This window comes from Osmerus eperlanus, chromosome 20 (genome assembly GCF_963692335.1).
Source record: "Osmerus eperlanus chromosome 20, fOsmEpe2.1, whole genome shotgun sequence".
Taxonomy (NCBI): Eukaryota; Metazoa; Chordata; class Actinopteri; order Osmeriformes; family Osmeridae; genus Osmerus; species Osmerus eperlanus.
This window is the reverse complement of record NC_085037.1, coordinates 3,142,677-3,162,814: the sequence shown is the minus strand read 5'-3', so window position 1 is coordinate 3,162,814 and position 20,138 is coordinate 3,142,677. Positions and strand designations below refer to the sequence as shown.

The window sequence follows — 20,138 nt, the reverse complement described above, 5'->3', positions numbered from 1 at the left end:
GCTAGAATAATATGACTTCTTCTCTCGCTATCTTTTTTTCCACCTCTCCTTTTTTCTCCCTCTCTTTTTCTCTGCCTTCTAATGAACCTGTGCCCTCTCGGAGCATGCATCCTCTCAGCATGGTGTCCATGTTGTACCTTCCAGGGTGACTCAGCACGGTTGTACCAGTGCAGTCCCACAGCCGCACTGAGGGCAGTTTACTGAGTTCTGATTGGACGAGAGCAGTCCTAGCAGCGTTGATCTGCAATAAAGCCTTAAATAGAGAAGCATCTGCATGACCTCACCCCTGCAGACGAGAGGGGGTGGGGAAGAGGGAAAGGAAGGGAGGGGTGAAGGAGAGAGAGGAGGGAGGGGAGGGTGACCACAGTGTAATTGAGTTGCCTGAGCTCATTTAGAAAAAAGTCTTAGTCGGCCGTCTAGTTTTTGTTAGATCACTGGTGAGGGTGGAGGAGGGGTAGGAGGGAGGGGCTAGCCTGCCTCTTTAGCTCTTCCCCCAGCTCTAGCCCACTCTGCTGTAAATCTGGACCACAAAGTCTTCATCAGAACAGCTGCCTCTCCAGAGAGGAGGGGGAGAGGAGAGAGGAGGGGGAAAGAAGAGAGGTGGGGGAGAGGAGAGAGGAGGGGGAGAGAGGTGGGGGAGAGGAGAGGAGGGGGAGAGGAGAGAGGAGGGAGAGAGAGGTGGGGGAGAGGAGAGAGGAGGGAGAGAGAGGTGGGGGAGAGGAGAGAGGTGGGGGAGAGGAGAGAGGAGGGGAAGAGAGGTGGGGGAGAGGAGAAAGGAGGGGGAGAGAGGAGGGGGAGAGGAGAGAGGAGGGAGAGAGAGGTGGGGGAGAGGAGAGAGGTGGGGGAGAGGAGAGAGGAGGGGGAGAGGAAAAAGGAGGGGGAGAGAGGAGGGGGAGAGAGGAAGGGGAGAGGAGAGGTGGGGGAGAGGAGAGAGGTGTGGGAGAGAAGACAGGAGGGGGAGAGGAGAGAGGAGAGGAGGGAGAGAGGTGGGGGAGAGGAGAGAGGTGGGGGAGAGGAGGAGGGAGAGAGGAGGAGAGAGGATGGGACGGGGGAAGGATTTGTCGGAGCCTTTGAGTGAATCACCTTGTCAGAGATCAACATTCCTTTTCAGGACACAGAGCATCTTTCATTCCTGGGCAATTCAGTGTGTGTGTGCTTGCGTGCGTGTACGTGTGTGTGTGTGTGTGTGTCTGCTGCCTGAATTATGGTTCCTAATGTTGTGGGTTTAGGGGCTCAGAGGACAGGAAGCAGTTCGTAGGAAACAGGAAACAGTTTAACGACCACCTGCTCTGTTTGTTTACATGAAGCACTCCCCAGACCCCCTGTGTGTGCGTGTGCGTGTGTGTGTATGTGTGTGTGTGTGTCTGTATCACAGGTGGGTGCCTGCAGGTCAATCATGATGCAAAGTGTATTTGTTGGCTCTCAGTCAAGTAGGACAAGAAGTTACTCCACCCACACACACCTACACCCTCACGATCACCACTGGTGACTTGATCCTGCCCAATGAGAGACCAGCTTTCTCCAGGTAACCGTCTACAGGCCAATCAGAGACCAGCTCCCAACAGCTCTTGGAATCTCAGAGGAGGGGGAGGGGGGTGGGGAGAGATCACCTGCTGGAGAGACCAGTACTGGCACAGGGTCAGGGTCAGAACCAGGGGGAGAGTGAGTGACCAGCAGACAGAACATGTCTTCGTGTGTCTCCACTGCTGGTGCTCAGTTACTGACCAAGCTCCTCCACCAGGGGGACACAGAAACACGACTGACAAACGCACAAAACAGATATTTGCAATAAAATACTTCATTTTCAGTCCAAAGTGCAGAAGGGTTAGCCAGAAGTCAAACTAGAGGATATAAGATATAGAATAAACATAAAATTAAAATAAACCATTTAACATATAGTATTGTAGACAATGGGCAGTATTTATCTGGTTTAATACAAAATGTTATATAAAAGTAGTGCAATTGACAGGTGATAAGAAAGCATTCATCTCAAGGAATTCCACAACTTCAAAACTCTTAATGAAAAATCCATGACATCACAAAGGAAGAGGGAGAGTTTTGTGTTGATCAATGATGTTGCCATGGTAATGGTTCCAAGTTAAGAGTCCTGCAGTCAGCAGACTCCAGCAGAAAAACATGTTAACAGATACCTAATAGTACTGCCTGACCTACAGTACTGCCTGACCTACAGTATTGCTGCCACACCTACAGTACTGCCTGGCCTACAGTACAGCCTGACCTACAGTCCTGCTATCCCTACAGTACTGTTGCCAGACCTCCAGTCCTCCAGCCTGACCTACAGTACTGCCAGACCCATGCTGACCTCACAGTAAAGCCCAGAACTGATGCCCGACAAGCAGGTCAGCTCGCCAGGAGGAGCTGCTAGCCTCCCAGCCCTGATTGGTCCAGCCAGGCTGTGATGTCAGCGGCATACTAGAGAAGGACAGGAGTCAGAATGAGCGGACGGAGAGCAAGGGTTTCTGGGAAGTCTATTGATGAGCGCGCAATGGAGTGCAGGGAGAATGGCTACCTGCTGTCGGCTAAGAGGATTGGCTCTGGAGCCTTCTCCAAGGTCTACCTTGGATATGCCACTCCCAACAAGATCTGCCAGAACTACAGGCTGGCCAACGACCTGCGCAGCAAGAACCACAACATGGTACACTACCCACAGAGTAGAACAGAGTTGAATTGAGTGCAGTAGAGTATCTGAGTAGAGTGCCATAGAGTAGAGTACCAGATAGTGTGGTACAGTCACTACGCTGTATGCCTATCAGTCTGTTTGCCTGTCTGTCTGTTTGCCTGTCTGTCTCTCTATCCGTCTCATCTGCCTGTCTGCTTGCTTGCTTGCCTGTCTGTCTGACTGTCTGGATTTTGGTCTGTCTGTCTGTTTCTTGGTCTGTGTCCCTGTCTGCCTGTGTCTGTCAGGTGGCCATCAAGATCATCTCCATAAACGATGCTCCTCCAGAATATTCCAATAAGTTCCTCCATAGAGAAATCTACGCCCTGAATGCCACATACAGACACCCTGGAGTGGTGAGAGCAGACGCACGTGCGCACACACACACGCACAGACACGCACACACGCAAACACACACGGAGGATGCTGGTTGATCATGGCTGTTGTCCGGCTCTCAGATCCAGCTGTATGACGTGTTCCGCTCCCCGCTGCGGTTCTACCTGGTTCTGGAGCTGGCGCTGCGGGGAGATCTGCTGGAACACATCAACTCCGTGTCCCACAGCAAGGGCAGCCCGGGCCTCAGCGAGGATGAGGCGCGCAGGGTCTTCAAACAGATCGTCAACGCTGTCATGCACTGCCACAACAGCCACATAGTACACAGGTGTTGTTTCAAAGGGTTTTCTTTAGCAGTATTAATGAAATGCTAGCTAGCTAGCGAGCAGAAATACCATATAAAGTAGCCTACTTTATTTTCCGTACAGATGCAGTGAATTGTATCACGTTAATTAACGCATTTATCGTGTGGAGGCGGATTCATCTCTTATTGAACTGTGAAAAGGTTTCATTGGTATTGGATATTGTCCCCCCGGGAAACATTTTCACAGTTCGATTACAGATAATGACAACCAAATCAGATTTTGAAGTCGGAACTAACTGTTCTGCAAACCACATAGAACCAACCACATTGTGGTTGTGGTCCACCATCCACATAGTACTTAAGTAACAATATTAACCAACCTACTAACCAACCAACTAATCAGTTGCTGGTAACTAAACACTAGCAATCAGGGCAACAACTACTTTAATAGTCCACAGGTTCCAGGTGCCAATGACATAATTTCCTCTTCCTATTTAGAGACTTGAAGTGTGAGAACATTCTATTGGATGAGCAGGGCTTCGTCAAACTGACAGGTACACAAGCCTGTCTCGCTTCAACTCCTAGCTCGACTAGGTAGTGAAGAGGCACTGGTTATATGATATGCGTGGACGTGTTGGTGGCGTTGCGTCTGGTACGTGTGGTGTGTGTGCATGTGAGTGTTTATGTGGCGTGTCTGTGTGTGTTGCTGCCAGACTTTGGCTTTGCCAACCACTCTAGTGACAGGAGAGCCCTGATGAACACGTTCTGTGGCTCTGTGGCCTATACCGCTCCAGAGATCCTGCTCTCACGCAAGTACAACGGAGAACAGGCTGACCTCTGGAGTCTGTGAGTACACACAAACACACACGCCACACACTCACCAGACACACACGCACCCAACCAGCCTGCCTCTAGCTCCCTGCTGTGTGTCCAGGGGGGTGATCCTGTTCGCCATGGTAACTGGGAAGCTTCCGTACCAGGAGAAACACCCCAAGAAACTACAGCAGCAGGACCTCACCTTCCAGACCGCTGTCTCCTCAGGTAACACACGCTGGTCTGGGTGTGTGTGTGTGTCTGGTCTGGGCCTATGTGTGTGTGTATCTGATTTGAGAACGTGTGTGTGTCTGGTCTGGGCGTGTGTGTTTGTGTCTTCTATCCCTGTTTCCTCATGGCGTATCATACCGTTTTTACGACACCTTTCTAGTACTGGTATACCGTGCAACCCTTTGTGTGTGTTTAGGTATGTGTGTGTGTGTGTGTTTAGGTGTACAGGACCTGATCCGGAAGCTGCTGCAGTGGCAGCCCTCCTGCCGCCTGCCTCTCAGCCAGGTGAACACACACCACTGGCTCCTCCCCCCCACCAACCTGCTGCACAAGCTCCGCCCCACCAAGAGTGACATCACCAGCCGGAGCCACGAGTGCCCCATTAGGTCCGGTGCCTCGGCCAGGCAGCACAAAGATGACGAGGAGCTCCCAGGTGAACGTGCATACCTGTCTTCTGGCGTTACCCATCTGTCTGCTAATGCTACCTGTCTGTGTTAGCGTTACTTGTCTTTCTGCTAGCATTACCTGTCTGTTGGTAGCCTTGTTGTTTCCTGTTCCTGTGTGTGAGGTGTACTTCCTGTGCTCTGCCCCTCCAGGTATGGCGCTGTCGCGCGGGGGGGTGAAAGGTCATTCATGCCACTCAGGACACGTTCCCCCGCCGTCACCCACCCGCCGCCACCCCAGCCTACGAAACGGCCCGCTCCGAGCCCCCCCGCCCCCCAGCAGCCCTGACGGTGGGCGGGTGGAGCCCTCCCACCCCAAGCCCCCCCACGTGACCACCTGTCGTCTGTTGCTGCGCCCCACTCAGCCCCCCTCCGTGTCCCCCACGCGCCTGTTCGTGTCCCGCTACCCTCGCCCCCCCTCCCAGCCCCGCCCCTTCCACAACCTGCCCAACTTCCGGAAGCCGGGCTCCGCCAAGGAGGCGAGGTCTAGAGGCCTGGCCGGCAAGATGGATGATGGCTATGCCAAGAACTGTCTCAGGACGCCATCCACTGGCTGAACACACACACCTGCCTGGGCAGGGATCTAAAGAGCCAGCTATGGACACACTAACACACTGTGAAAACTAAATGAAACGTTTATTTTTAATAAATGTGGATTTCTGGTCTGGAACTACAACTGTGTCTGATGTGTTAGAGGTCCCACAGTGGTCATTGACTTGGTGGTTATGTGTTCTGTTAAACAGAAGTAGGGTTGTGTCTTGAGTCCATCAGAATCTCCTCCAGTCCTCCCTCTCCTCTTTACCTCTCCTCCTCTTGTTCTCTCTCCTCTAGTCCTCCCTCTCTCCTCCTGTTCTCAATCTCTCCTCCTCCTCCTTTCTCTCCTCTTCTTCCCCTTGCTTTTTCTGCAGTTCTTCCTCCTCTCTCTTCATCTGCTCTTCCTCTTTAATATCTGCGTCCTTCAGCTTCTCCTCCACCTCTGCTGGGATCTCCACCTCCAGCAGGTTCTCCATCCCTTCATCCGGCTCGTCCCCAATCAGCACCTGGGGACAGAAAATGCAGGAAGTGGAAGAGGAAACAGTTAGCAGTAGCGAAATGTTGATAGGGGTGGCCAGATGGGTCCACAGAAAGTCTCGGGGTGGCACACCAAAATGATTTATATTTTCTATGTTACACACAATTCTTCAATTCAAACACATACTTCAAATACGTAATTATTGATTCTTTTTTAAATGTTTATTTAAAAATGAGAAATCCAAAAACACTTTCCACCACCAGGGAGCGCGGCACCCTGGTGCACTGTGCTGGAAATGATCTAGCCAGACAGACTGATGATGACATCAGTATAGAGCACATAACCCAAGTCTCCACATGACTCATCACATATCAGATTCCGCTCTTCCTGAGTTTTTCACACATCAGGTGCCTTCCACATTCAATTTTTTTTCTTAACTTTAACGGTTTGTCAATAAAACAGAAATGTCTGCATGTCTGTGTGCGGAGGTGAGTGTGTGCGGAGGCGAGTGTGTGTGTCTGTGTGTGAAGGTGAGTGTGTGTGTCTGTGTGTGACGGTGAGTGTGTGTGAAGGCGAGTGTGAGTGTGTGTTACCTGGACCAGCTTTTCGCAGGCTGACACCACCTGAGGCTCCTTCTCCCACTTGTGGAACTCTCTCATGATGGGATAAACATTCTTCATCACCTGCCGGCCATGTTTGGTGGCTGTGAGCTGTTTGGATTAAGCCGGGAGGAGTTAGTCTCTAGTCTAGGTTGATAATGTTGGTTTATATGTCTATATATAATATATAGTCATATGTGCTCCATATATGGTAGTGTGATATGGCGCTGCGTGGTCATGTGATGCGTGCAACTCCATATATGGTGCTGCGTGGTCATGTGACACGTGCAGCCCCACCAGCAGCAGCGTCTCCAGCAGCATGGTCCTCAGGTCGGGGTCGTCCTCCCTCTGCTTGTCCTCCGGCAGGTACTGCAGGTCGGGGGGCAGCGCATCGTTCTCCTCCTCGCTAAGCTCCTCCCCCCCCGCCAGCGGGAGCAGCAGGAAGGGCAGGATGTCCACCGCGTCGCCTAGCAACCACTCATGGTGGGCTACAGGGGGAGGGCCGAACAGTGAGCGGGTGGTGAGTGAGTGGGCGAGTGAGTGAGTTACTGAGTGAGTGAGCGGGCGAGTTAGTGAGTTACTGAGTGAGTGACTCACCGTGGTCGAAGCAGCAGTTCCTCAGTGTACCAATCACGCCCCCCCGTCTGATGGCGGAGTCATGCTGCGTGTAGGGGAGGAGCCTCTGGATCACACACCTGCAGGGAGAGATCATCACAGCTCGATACACGTACGTACGTAATGCGTGTGTAACACGTGCACGTTTGTGTAATGAACATGAGCATGTATATGACGCGCGTGCTGGGTCTGGGCACCTGTCTTGGTCCAGTAGGAAGGCCCTGGTCTCAGGCAGCTGGGAGAGGTTGGCCAGCAGTGGCCCCAGGTAGTGCAGAGGGGCCGCCTGCTGGGGGCCCTCGGAGCAGAACAGCTCCACCAGCCCAGCCATCCCCCCCTCCTGCTGCTGCACGGCCTGCAGCACCGGCCCGCAGCTGGGCCGGTGCCGGGACAGGTTGGTGAGGATGGTGCTCACGCGGTCCGAGAACAGGAAGGAGGGGTCGAACAGGTTCCGCAGCAGCGGCGGCAGGAAGTCCTGGTCCGACAGCAGCACCTGGTGCAGCGTCTCGTCGGCAGAGAGGTTGACCAGGGCGTGGAAGCAGTCCTTCGCTATGGCGATGGAGGGGTCGGAGGTCAGGTCGCGGAGGGCGTGGAGGAGCTGGGGCTGGGAGCGGAGGCTGCGGCAGCCGTCCCTGGATCCGGAGAGGCCCAGCAGGTAGCCGGTAGCGTGGCTTTTCACGTCCGGGCGGGTGTCCGCGCCCAGGAATGAGAGGAGCTCCCCTGCCTTGCCCTCACTCAACATGGCCGACTGGTTCGTTCTGTCTGGGTCACGGCTGTGCGCAGGACAGTCTACACCGGTGCAGGTCTACACTGAACCAGGATGAGCTACAACACCTAGGATAAAGATCTCCATGAGGACATCCATACAACAGCACGTACAGATGAACTCTAACATTTAGAATACACCTAAAAATAACAATGCATTGAATGTATACTGAGCCTGTATTATGAAATAGTATTACCTGTAAACAGTAATATGATGCCTAATATATTTCCTGAGAAAGGAAAATCGCATAAGGATTTATACTGTTCTAGTTTCTAACGTACGATTAAAAAACGGTTGAATTTAAGTAGCGAACAATACCATTAACATATACAGAGCATTAATCTAACTTGTCTAACGTTAATCAGACACGTATTATGAAAAACACTCACCTTCTCTCACACGCTTGTAGCCATGCTGTTGCTCCTTCCGTGATCGTATTTGAGTGACGTTCCATGGATCCAATGGGATTACCGATTACACAAACATTTCCGCCCTGTAATACTGTATTGGTCTCTGATTCGTTGTGAAAACTATGGTTCCGCCGGATTGGTGAAATTGTTCTACGTCACTTCCACAGCGCGCGCTACAACTGTCAACAATTGATAGGGCTTCATGTTTGAACGCTGGCTAAAATAATATAATTAAAGTATTAATATGGCTTTAAACGTTTAAACGTTTACATGCCAACAACCGCATTGTCAGCTCGGTCAGGCGGTCAGATGTGCCGAGATGGATCGTAACAATGACGTGAAGCTTCTTCTGAAGAACTGGGAACAGAAGTTCCTCAAAGAACACAAGAGGAAACCGAATAAGGTAGAAAGTTACGAACCGCATATCAACATGACTGGTGAAAGCGCCTTGGTTAAGTGTCTAGGCAGCATGCAATGCTACTATAACTCGATTAGACCTCCTCTATATAAGGCTTTATTTATGCAGGCTCTACAGTCCCATATACACCCTTATCCTCCCCCATCTCTGTCTCCCTCTCTCCCTCTACCCATGCGCTTCTCTTCGCAACTCTTCTCCCCTCGCCCTCTCCTCTTCTCCCCTCGCCCTCTCCTCTTCTCCCCTCGCCCTCTCCTCATCTCCCCTTGCCCTCTCCTCTTCTCCCTTCTCGCCCTCTCCTGTTGTCTGTCCTCAGGAGGACATCGACGGAGCCCCGGAGGAGACCAGGAGTGAGTCGGGCTTTGTTGTCATGGAGCAGGGTTGGTGGTGAAGGTTAGGGCCCTGCACTATGGGGGGCAAGCAAATAAAGGGAACCCCTCTCCAAGTTCCAAAATGATCAGTTCTCACAAAGACCTTTGTAGCCTTTATCATTCACTATTTCTTCATTTTTCACAAGGACAGGCAACAACAACAATGCCAGTGTCTAGACCCATTCAAGATCAACAAAGCTAAAAAGGGATGTTCTCTGAATAAATAGAAAATCAAACCAACCAATATACCAAACTACAAATTAGGCCTATGTTCAGTTGTAATAATTAATGTTTAAGTGTTTTCTGTGTGCTGAGATGAAGGGAGTAGGATCGTTCTCCTGCTTCACAGGAGCATGTGGGTGTTTTGCAGTGTGGGTGTTTTTCTGTTGTTCTGAGCTAGTGTTTCTGTTCTAGAGCTTTATAAAGAGTACAGGAGTCTGAAGCTTAACAAGGAGAACCAGAACCAGGAGCATGGACCCCAAACCCAGCCCCAAACCCAGCCTCAGCCTCAGCCCCAAACCCAGCCTCAGCCCCAGCCTCAGTCTCAGCCTGCAGCAGAGAAGGTACTCTGGCTGTATCTGTGTATGACGGCCTCTAAACTACACAGCAGGCTCTCCTGTCTGGTTGGCTGTTTTTGTTTTTGCAACTGCTAGTTCTGACAACAGTGTAATTGTGTGTGTGTGTGTCTGTGTGTCCAGGAGACAGACAGCTGGGGGTCCTTCCTGAACCGTGGTAGCCTGCCAGCGTCTGCCCCCTCCCTCACCCCCCAGGACCGCGAGTCCCTCCAGGCCTCCGCCCAGTACTACGGCATGAAGCTCAAGACTAATCTGGGAGGCCTCATCAAGGTAGGGATGTGAACCCAGTACCAGGGTAGGTTCCATGAATTCAGCCTAGCCACTCCAGCCGAAAGCTATGCAGATGATGTTCAAATGTAAACAATGTTACAGTTATGAATGCCTTGTCTTATTGTCTGTAGGAGAGACCTGTGTCTCTGAGGAAAAGCCTGACTCCTGGTCGTACTCCGGGTCGTACTCCTGGTCTTGGTCTTGGTCTCAGTCCTGGTCCTAGTTCTGGTCGTAGTCCTGGTCTTGGTTCTTATCGTAGTCCTGGTCCTCGTCTTGGTCTTGGTCTTGGTCTTGGTCCTGGTCTTAGTCCTGGTCCTGGTCTTGGTTCTTGTCGTAGTCCTGGTCCTCGTCTTGGTCCTGGTCTTGGTTCTTGTCATAGTCCTGGTCCTCGTCTTGGTCCTGGTCTTGGTTCTTGTCATAGTCCTGGTCCTCGTCTTGGTTCTGGTCCTGGTCTCACTCCCTTAAAATCCTGCAAGGAGCCTCATCCAGGCCAGGGCAGCCCCAGTCCTATAGCCTCACCCTGGGCCAAGACCAGCTCTGATGCCCCCCTACTCCAGCCAGTCAATACCTCCTTGCCCTCCCAACAGCAACCAGAAGAACCTATTGAACCGCTACCTCTATTCCACCCCCCCAGCCCAGCCCCGTCTCCTACATTAGATGGACCAGGGGAGTGGGGACAATGGGCTGGTCGTGGTGGGGGCAGGCCCCCGCTGCTACGTCCCTCCCTCACCTGCAGACTGTCTGAGGTGGACCGTGGCTGGCTGCAGCGCTGTCAGGTGTTCAAGGAGGTGGAGGATGGAGAGGAGCCTGTGGTGGGCAACCTTAGTCAACTGTGCTCCTCCCCCACACGGTCTGCACTTAGCTCCACCCAGGCCGGTGGCACCACAGCCTGTACACTTAGCTCCACCCAGGCCGGCAGCACCACAGCCTGTACACTAAGCTCCACCCAGGGAGTTGGCCCCACAGCCTCTGCACTTAGCTCCACCCAGGCCGGCAGAGCTGCAGACGAGGCAGATGGAGCGAAGCCAGGAGAGCAAGAGGTTCAAACAAGAAACATCTCCCCCAGCAACAACAGGAAACCACCCACCACCTCAAGGAAGACTGACAGATGGGAGGAGGAGGAGGGGGGGCAGGAGGGGGGAGGGCTGGAGCCCGCAGGGGAACCACCTGGGCAGGATAGGAGGGCTGGAAAGAAGAAAGGAAGAAAGAGAAGGAGGGAAGCTGAGGAGGAGAGAGAGACGGCAGAGGAGGCAGGTGACGAAGAGGAGGAGGGGAAGAAGAAGAAGAGGAGGAGGACCAGGAAGACCGAGGATCCACCGGGGGGAGGATCCAAACCAGCCGCAAGGGGAGGAGCCAAACCAGCCGGAAGGCGGAAAAAGAAGACAGGGGGAGATGTGAGCGAGGAGGACGCAACGGAGAAGGTAGAACCCAAGGTTCCCCGCAAGGTTCCCCAGGAGAACCTGCTGGGGGAGGTGGATGAGGAGGACGTCAGAGCGATCAGAAACCGCGTGAGCCAGCCAGTCAAACCCAGGTACCATGACGACGACACTACACTAATGATGTCACAGTATTGATCATGCCCCTACACCGATTCTGTGTAAGAATGATGATGTCACTCATTGAACAGGATCTGTCACATAGGTTGCGTCTCAACACACATACTACCATACTGTTTGGTATATCCCAATACACATTTCCGTTACAAACGCAGGTTTATTTAATGATGCTAACAAGTGACCTGTCATGGAAGAACTCTTGATGCAAACATAACAAATGTAAAAACTTTCACTACATTGATGGTGTCACAGTGCTGATGATATCACAGTGCTGGCAGGATGCTGATGATGTCACAGTGCTGATGATGTCACAGTGCTGATGATGTCACAGTGCTGACAACGTCGCAGTGCGGGATTCTGATGGTGTGTGTCTGCAGGCCGAACTCGGAGGGGAACTTTGTGAGGATCAACCTGAAGAAGAAGTCCCATGTGAAGGGCTTTGCTCTGAGAGGGGCAGTTCTACGCAAGCAGGTGGGGAGACTGGAGTGCGACTTCATCAAGGTTTGGTTCACAATTCTCTTTTGACCTTATAACCTGTGTGTGTGTGTGTGTGTGTGTGTTGCAGATGTACATGCAGAAGTTTGAGCTGAAGGGGGAGCGGTTTGGAGGAGTGACGGGGCGGGGCAGAGGAAAGTTCTCTGGGTTCAGTCGTCAAGGCGACAGCTGCTTCAAGTGTGGAGGGACGGGCCACTGGTCCAGGGACTGCCGTGGACCGGGTGAGGTCACATGACTCTCCTTCCCTTCCTCCCTACGTCCTTCCCTCTTTCCCTCCCTCTCCTTCCTTGCCAGTCTCCCCCTGTATCAAAAACCATCACAACACAATAACATACTACAGTAACATGATGCATACTACATGCTACAGAAAAGTGCTAGAGCAACACGCTACAGCAACATTCTACCTACTAAAGCGATGCTGACCTGGTAACCCTTGGTGACGTCCTTGTAGCCCCTCCCCCCGTGGCAGCGACGGCGGAGGAGGAGCCTGTGGAGGAGGAGCCCTTCCTGCTGCCCACCCTGGAGGAGGTTGCCAGGGCAACGGGGACACTGCGCTCCGAGCCGCTAGGTAGGAGGATCTCCACTACGACCAGCATGCTCATCATCACGGTGGTCTGTTTGGACTGAGAGTGTGCCTCTGTGTGTGTGTGTGTGTGTGTGTTCACAGTGCCCCCCAGTGTTGGGGAGCAGCAGGAAGAAGGGGAGGTTCTGCTCAACGTCATCAGACCAGATTACGAGCGGCCGCCCCCCCCTCCCCCTGTGGAGCCCCTCTACACCCTGGGGGAGGACGGGCAGGTGCAGGGTAGGAGTACACACACACTCACACACACACACACAGATATATATATATATATATATATATACACGCACATGCACACATACACAGTATCGTTCGCTCTCTCTCTCACACACACACACACACACAGATGACTTTTAAAGCAGTGTCTGTGTGTGTGTGTGTGTCCAGCGGCCCCTCCGGAGGTGTATGATGCTCTGAAGATGTTGGGGTACCAGAGCTTCAGACCAGGACAGGAGAGCTCCATCATGAGGATCCTGTCAGGTACTGCACCCCTCACCGCTCTGCTCCCAGTCTGCTCACTCCTGTTATATATCATATATATACTGTATGTGTGTGTGTGTGTGCAGGTCAGTCCACCCTCGTGGTGTTGTCTACAGGGATGGGGAAGTCTCTGTGCTACCAGCTGCCTGCGCTGCTGTACGCCCAGCGCTCCACCTGCATCACACTGGTGGTGTCCCCTCTGGTCTCTCTCATGGACGACCAGGTAACACCCGCTCTCTCTGGTCTCGTTCTTGGTATCTCGCTTCTGATCTCTCCTCTGGTCTATCCTCTTTCCTCTGGTCTCATTTGGTCTCTCCTATATTGTACGTTCTATTATCCGCTGTTTGGATGAGGTTTAGATAAAGGTGTGGAGTGTGTGTGTGTGTGTGTGTTCAGCTGTCAGGTCTACCAGGAAACCTGAAGGCAGCATGCATCCACTCCAACATGTCCCAGAAACAGAGAGATGCAGCCATAGAAAAGGTGAGGTACCGGTTCTGGGTTCCATCCTGGGTTCTGGACTCTAAGCCTGTGGTCTGGGTTCGAATCTTGGGTTCTGTGGTTATAAGCCGGTGTTTGTGGTTCTAAACCTGTGTTTCGGATTCTACCTTGTATTCCAGGTTCCAAGTCTGTGTTACTACCTTGTGTTTGAGATCCTGTTCTACCACTGTCTTACAAGAGACTGTACCCATGACATAGTTTGATATCGTACTTGAGATATGAAGTTTCTTTTGCTGCACCATAGTTGAGATATTACTGTTATTGCAGCTTTGCAATATGCACGGGAAATACAGTTCTAAGCTTGCGTGCCGGATTCTCAGTCTGTCTTCTCTGTTCTAAGCATAGGTTCTAAGCCTAGCTATGTGTTCTAAGGCTGTGTGCTGAGGCTGTGTTCTCCCTGCCCAGGTGAAGGCTGGCGAGGTGCATGTGTTGCTGCTGTCTCCAGAGGCCCTGGTGGGCGGGCACAGCCTGCCCCCTGCCGAGCTGCTGCCCCCGGTGGCCTTCGCCTGCATCGACGAGGCCCACTGCGTCTCTGAGTGGTCACACAACTTCAGACCCTGCTACCTCCGCCTCTGCAAGGTCAGGGAGCAGCTGCACAGAAAACTGCTAACCCTAACTCTACTACGGCTAACCCTAACCTGCACCCTGTTCCACCTCATTAGTTCCATGATTTTCCGTAAAATTCCTGAAAATATTTTCTTTAATGTGATATTTGGGATAATCTGAAAATCTGATAGGATTATGAAGTTTGTCTTCGATGAAAGTAATGAAATGTAAAACACGACAGGCAACACTCAGGTCACCGTGACGTAACGTGTGTGTGTGTGTGTGCGTCCGCGCGCGTGTGTGTGTGTCAGGTCCTGAGGGATCGTCTGGGCGTGCGCTGTCTGCTGGGTCTGACGGCCACCGCCACCCTCTCCACTGCGCAGGACATCGCGCGTCACCTCGACATCTCCGACCGGGACGGCATCTCCATCCGCTCCGACGCCGTGCCGAGCAACCTGCTGCTCTCTGTATCCACCGACCGCGACAAGGACCAGGTAACCATGACCGCAACACCCCCATAACACAACCACCAATACCATGACAAGGACCAGAGGCCTGTATTACAAAGCAAGCTCAACACACCCCGGGACATCTTTTTGTTAGCTGGTGTTTGTTAGATAGCTAGTTACCTCGCTAACCAACCACAACAAGACCTGACCTGACCAGCCCCAGTGCGGCAGCTGTAACGGGCTGTGTTTGTGTGCAGGCCCTGGTGTGTCTGCTGAAGGGCGAGCGCTTTGGCTGTCTGGACTCCATCATCGTGTACTGCACCCGGCGGGAGGAGACGGGCCGCATCGCTGCACTGCTCAGGACCTGCCTGCAGGGGGTGCTGCTGAAGGAGGCAGCCAAGACCACCAGCCTGGAGCACAACCCTGTGGAGAAGAAGAAGAAAGCTCTGGGTTAGTGGCCTGAGATGGGCCTGAGGCTGGGGACTGGGGCTTAGTTAGAGACTGAGGCTTGGTTGGGGGCCGGGGCAGGTCAGAAACAGTTGTGTAGTGTTAGTGTTGTTGATTGATGACTCTGTCCTGTCTCCCAGCCAGCAGGGTTATGTGTGTCTCCAGCCAGCAGGGTTAAGTGTGTCTCCAGCCAGCAGGGTTAAGTGTGTCTCCAGCCAGCAGGGTTAAGTGTGTCTCCAGCCAGCAGGGTTAAGTGTGTCTCCAGCCAGCAGGGTTAAGTGTGTCTCCAGCCAGTGTGGTTAAATGTGTTTCCAGCCAGTGTGGTTAAATGTGTCCTGTCTCCCAGCCAGGAAGAAGATTCGTAAGCCTCTGAAGTGGATGGCAGAATCGTACCACGCAGGCATGTCAGCTAGCGAGCGCCGCCGCGTCCAGAACAACTTCATGTGCGGCCAGCTGCGCGTGGTAGTTGCCACGGTAGCTTTCGGAATGGGGCTGGACAAGTCGGACGTGCGCGGCATTGTGCACTACAACATGCCCAAGAGCTTTGAGAGCTACGTGCAGGAGATCGGCAGGGCGGGGCGAGACGGCCATCCAGCTCACTGTCACCTCTTCCTAGACTCGGAGGTCAGAGTTCACCGCTTGTTTGCTAGTGACCCAGACAGCTAGGTGGTTAGCTAGTTAGCTTGAAAGCTAGGTGGTTACTGGTTAGCTAGTGAGGGAGTGAGTTAGCTAGCAAGCTATTTAGCAAGATTGTTAGCTAGCGAGGCAGTTAGCTAGTAAGTTAGTGAACCAGAAAGTTAGTTAGGTGATAGACGCAAAGGCTACTTAGTTACTTAAAAGTATGCTAGCTAGTGAGATAGGATGGTTAAATATTGAGTCAGTATTTAACCAGATGTGTTTCAGGGTGGAGACCTCCATGAGCTGAGGAGACACATCTACTCTGACACTGTGGACTACTACTCCATCAAGAGGCTGGTGCAGAAGACCTTCCCTGCTTGCAAATGTCGACAGATTCACCGCAAGCAGCAAGAGATCGCCAGGGTAACACTCCCCTTCCCACGGCAGCATTCAAGGAGCCATGGTCTTTGGTTCAGGACCAACCTTTATTTACGTCTTCTCTTCTCACCCCTCTTTCTCTCTCTCCTCTCTGTCTCCCTCTCACCTCTCTTCTCCTTACACCTCGCTCTCTCTCTTCATTCCTCTCTCCTTTCCTTCCCACTCTCTCTTCCATCTCTCTCCCTCTCTGTCCTCTCCCTGCACTCTTCCTTCTCCTCACCCCTCCTCTCTCCACCTCTCCATCCCTTTCCTCACCCTTCCCCTCTCTCCCCTCCCCCTCTCTCTACTCCCCCCTCCCTCTCACTCTCTCTCTCTCTCCTCTCTGTGGTGTTGCAGGATGTTGAGGACAGAGAGCTGGTGGAGATGATGGACATGTGTGACCAGGCAGTAGAGGAACTCCCCCCCGCGGGGCAGGTGGAGCCGTCCAGTCAGCCTGCTGAGGACAAAGGTGGACCAGCCCATCTCCCACCAGATGGGGGACCAAGGGCGGAGGAGTCAGGGGATGATCCGCTAAAGAACCAGGAAGCGGAGCATGCAGAGCAAAATGTTGATAGGTCAAAGGTGGTGGAGGAGGAAGCAGGCGGAGGGGATGATTGGCCGAGCGCAAGAGTGTGTCACACCCATGAGAGGGCCATCCCCATAGCGGAGACGGTAGAGACTCTGGACATCACAGAGGAGGGTCTGTACCTCAAATACACTTCAACTACACCCACTTACACTCTAACTACACCAAAACTACACCCTAGCTACACCTTTGCACCCCAACTACACCCCAGCTACATATTAACTATACCAAAATACACCCTAAACACAGTCCTACCTGTAGGATTGCTTAGTACTAGCATTAGTACTAGCATTAGCACAGTATATTAATGCCTGAATGTTAACCTGTGTGTGTGTGTCAGGCCTGGAGACTCTGCTCTGCTACCTGGAGCTGCATCCTCAGCAGTGGGTGGAGCTTCTTCACCCCACGCTGTCCTCCTGTAGGCTGGTGTGCTACGGAGGCCCCGCCCACTTACGCACACTCACCAAGATGTACGTCACATGTCCTGCCCGGACCCTTGCTATAGGCAGATCACATCTTATAGATACAAAAGCAGATGCTATATTTACAGTGTATCAGGTTGTGCGTGTTTGGGGGTTACTGATGCTGGTGTGTTGTTTCCTTGGTAGCTGCCCTCCAGTTGCCGTGGTTTTGGCAAGGAAGCGCATGGCAGGTGAGCGTGTGGAGGCTTATGATTCGGTGGAGTTTGATGTTGTCGAGGTAGCTGATACTATGGGATGGCAGCTGCCCCTGGTGAAGAGAGGAATCCGACAGCTGCAATGGAGCGGTGAGTGTGTGTGTAGAGTGTGTGTGTGAGAGTTGCTGTTTGTGTGTGTGTGTGTGTGAGGGAGTGTGAATGCGTCGTGAATGAGGGAGTGTGTGTGTGGGTGAGAGAGTTTGTGCGAGACTGATATCCTCTCACTCCTCTGGGCTTGCGTTTGTGTGTGTATATCTGTGTGAGATTGTGTGTGTTCATGTGTATACGTGTGTGTGTTCCTCCTCACCATCCCTCCTCCAGGTTCCGGTCGGGGCGGAGTCCTGGTGGAGTTCTCCAAGCTCTCCTTCCACTTCCGTTCCTATGGCGACCTGCTTCCTGAGGAGATGGATGGCGTGTGTAACTTCCTGCATGGCCGTGTGCTCGCCCAGGAGAAGACCCAACTCTACCAGCTGTCTGCCTGCTTCAACGCCTTCCGCAGGTCACACACACACACACACACACACACACACTTAGAGAGCCACGTATCTGGGTTCTCAAGGTTCTGAGGAGTCATCTAAGTTCTAATGGCTTCTCCAGGTTCAAATTTCTTCTCTGGGTTCTAATGAGTCCTTTAGGATCTAATAGGACCTCTAGGTTTTAGTGGGTTTAGACCAACTCTCCTACAGACTCTCTCCTACAGACACACATAGACACTCATGAAGGCACATAAACACGTATGCTTATGTACTGTGTGTGTGTGTGTGTGTGTGTGCGCAGTGTGGCGTTCCGCAGTGTGAGCTGCTGTGAGCCGGAGCAGGGCAGCAGCCAGAAGCTCAAGGCTCTGCTGGGAGAATACTTCAACAGGAGGAGGGAGATGGACCTCACCCTGCAGGCTGCTGAGGAGCTGGAGACCAGCAAGCACAAGGTACACGCTCTCACACACACACTGACACGTGTATACACGCGTATACATACACATATACTGACACACTCACACACACACACACACAGTCGCCCCCTCACTGGGAAGGGAAGGCCAGTAATACCTGGCCTGGGTCACCTGGGGGTCATATACACACACACACTCACACACATACATGTAGTTTATGCATACCTGCACACATACATTGCCATATAGACTACATGTGACATTTGTGTGTTGATTATTTGTTTGTCGTCCAGTTGCAGGACTGGGAGGAGCAGATCAGAGCTGACATCCGGAGTTTTCTGGCCAATCGGAGCGATGAGAAGTTCTCAGGGAGAGCCGTGGCCAGAATCCTGCACGGGATTGGTCAGTCCTCCCCCCCTCCTCTCGTCTCCCCTTTCCTGTTTTCCTCTCTTCTGTCCTCTCTAGTGTCCTCCCCTCGCCTCCTCTCTTCTTCTCCCCTTTTCTCTTCCTGTCCTCCTCTCTCATCTCCTCCCCTTCTTTCCCTCTTTCTTTCCCTCCTCCACTTTCCTCCCCCCCCCCCTCTTCTGTAGTGTTGACTCCTGACCTGCAGGGGACAGTGTTGACTGTGTGTGCTCTTCCTCCACAGGAAGTCCCTGTTACCCTGCCCAGGTGTACGGCAGGGACCGACGCTATTGGAGGAAGTACATTCAGTTTGACTTCAATGAGCTCATTCGAATGGCAACCCAGGAGATCATTAGATTTAAATGATCTATAAGACTGATCTATCCGTTTACTCTGCGTTTCTGTTGCTTGGTAGAAGTGCCATGTCTCTTACTATTCCATCCGATGGCATTATTTTATGTAAAAAATTAAAAAAAAGTTTCATGAACTGTTTATAAATCAATAAATATTTTTCTGTCATTTTTAGCACAAGCATTATTCCAAGAGTTTCTGAAGTACATGGGGGAGAGGTGGTGGGCCAGTAGAGAGGAATATGGAGAGAGGATGAAGGGGAAGGAGAGAAGGTTGGGGAGGAGGAGAGGTGGTCAGGGATGTGAGGGGGGAGAGGAGGGGCAGGTAGGAGGTGGGGGGAGAGAAGGGGCAAGAAGGAGAAGGTGGCGGGGGAGGAGGAGCTCAGGTAGGAGGAGGTGGAAGCTGAGACGTCTGTTCTCCCTGGCTCAGCAGCAGCTGGGTCCAACCCTGAGCCCTGAGAAGCTTCTAGAATGATTAGTCAGCTCTCTGGGGGAACCACTAGAAGATAACACAGTTATGGATTTATGGTCTGTTCGGAATAAAAATGACACTGTGGTGAACTGGTTACATGCATACAAAGGTGTGTGTTTTTTACTGTTCCAACACAGTTAACAGGAAACTGCATCTGAAAACATGATTTGGCCATACTTACTGTTCTTATGTGTACAGGTACAGGTACACTACATTCTGGGAAGAGGTCACAGGGACCTGGTTGGCTCCCAATCATTAACTAATCCGTGAAAGAGATAGCATCGACCGAGCAACAGGATCGAGGTGGTGGAGCCTCTTATCAGCCTGCTGTGTTTAATGTATGTCGGGTCAAGCGGTCTGGAATGTCCTGTGTTGAGAAGGATGTTGACTGATCTGAAGGTCTGGTGGTGTGAGGACCAGATGACAGCACTTCCCTCTGGCTTCTACTCATACCGTACTATTGTATTTGTAGAACAATGCCACAGATCAGCACAACTAAAAACACAAACGAGGAAATGAGTAGTCAGTGATGTCACTGCGAAGGATGACCAACAAGGCAATGAGAAGCAACTAAGTAGGGTGCAAAAATGAGGGGTTTATTAAACTCTAACTGAAGATAAAACAACTAGCAACAGAAGAGCATGGAAACCACAGTGAAATCAAGAAAACTGCAGAGACAGATGCTACCTGACCTTTAGGTCGCCCACCCCCCCCCCCCCACACACACACCACCGAGGAATGGTACAGTCCATCATGACAACAGAAATAACAATAATTCTAACATGGTTTACTTAAAAGGTATGTTCATGGTGTAAGAAAAGTCAATCATTGTTAAGGTGTGTCATT

General features: G+C 52.2%; 3 protein-coding genes across 3 annotated transcripts; 2 read left to right on the top strand and 1 right to left on the bottom strand.

The window, feature by feature from the left end:
- The first annotated feature begins 2,061 nt into the window (after positions 1-2,061).
- On the top strand, positions 2,062-5,435 carry LOC134006750 (testis-specific serine/threonine-protein kinase 5-like). Its single transcript, XM_062445749.1, has 8 exons — positions 2,062-2,656; positions 2,926-3,033; positions 3,136-3,338; positions 3,813-3,868; positions 4,028-4,160; positions 4,249-4,355; positions 4,579-4,791; positions 4,955-5,435. Exons 1-8 carry the CDS (start codon positions 2,456-2,458, stop codon positions 5,356-5,358), a joined length of 1,425 nt encoding a protein of 474 aa, XP_062301733.1. The 5' UTR covers positions 2,062-2,455; the 3' UTR covers positions 5,359-5,435.
- On the bottom strand, positions 5,419-8,309 carry hgh1 (HGH1 homolog (S. cerevisiae)). The gene is made up of 6 exons (XM_062445750.1): positions 8,180-8,309; positions 7,225-7,858; positions 7,010-7,107; positions 6,710-6,900; positions 6,407-6,523; positions 5,419-5,841 (listed from the first exon to the last, which is right to left on the bottom strand). Exons 2-6 carry the CDS (start codon positions 7,764-7,766, stop codon positions 5,629-5,631), a joined length of 1,161 nt encoding a protein of 386 aa, XP_062301734.1. The 5' UTR covers positions 7,767-7,858; positions 8,180-8,309; the 3' UTR covers positions 5,419-5,628.
- Positions 8,310-8,351: 42 nt separating this feature from the next.
- Positions 8,352-18,973, top strand: recql4 (RecQ helicase-like 4). Its single transcript, XM_062445663.1, has 24 exons — positions 8,352-8,603; positions 8,932-8,965; positions 9,401-9,549; positions 9,685-9,831; positions 9,963-11,362; positions 11,765-11,858; positions 11,953-12,103; positions 12,334-12,450; positions 12,550-12,684; positions 12,850-12,942; positions 13,029-13,165; positions 13,339-13,422; positions 13,846-14,019; positions 14,298-14,480; positions 14,693-14,885; positions 15,229-15,506; positions 15,786-15,923; positions 16,275-16,617; positions 16,844-16,973; positions 17,112-17,269; positions 17,501-17,678; positions 17,957-18,104; positions 18,362-18,470; positions 18,715-18,973. Exons 1-24 carry the CDS (start codon positions 8,520-8,522, stop codon positions 18,834-18,836), a joined length of 4,779 nt encoding a protein of 1,592 aa, XP_062301647.1. The 5' UTR covers positions 8,352-8,519; the 3' UTR covers positions 18,837-18,973.
- The last annotated feature ends 1,165 nt before the right edge of the window (positions 18,974-20,138 follow it).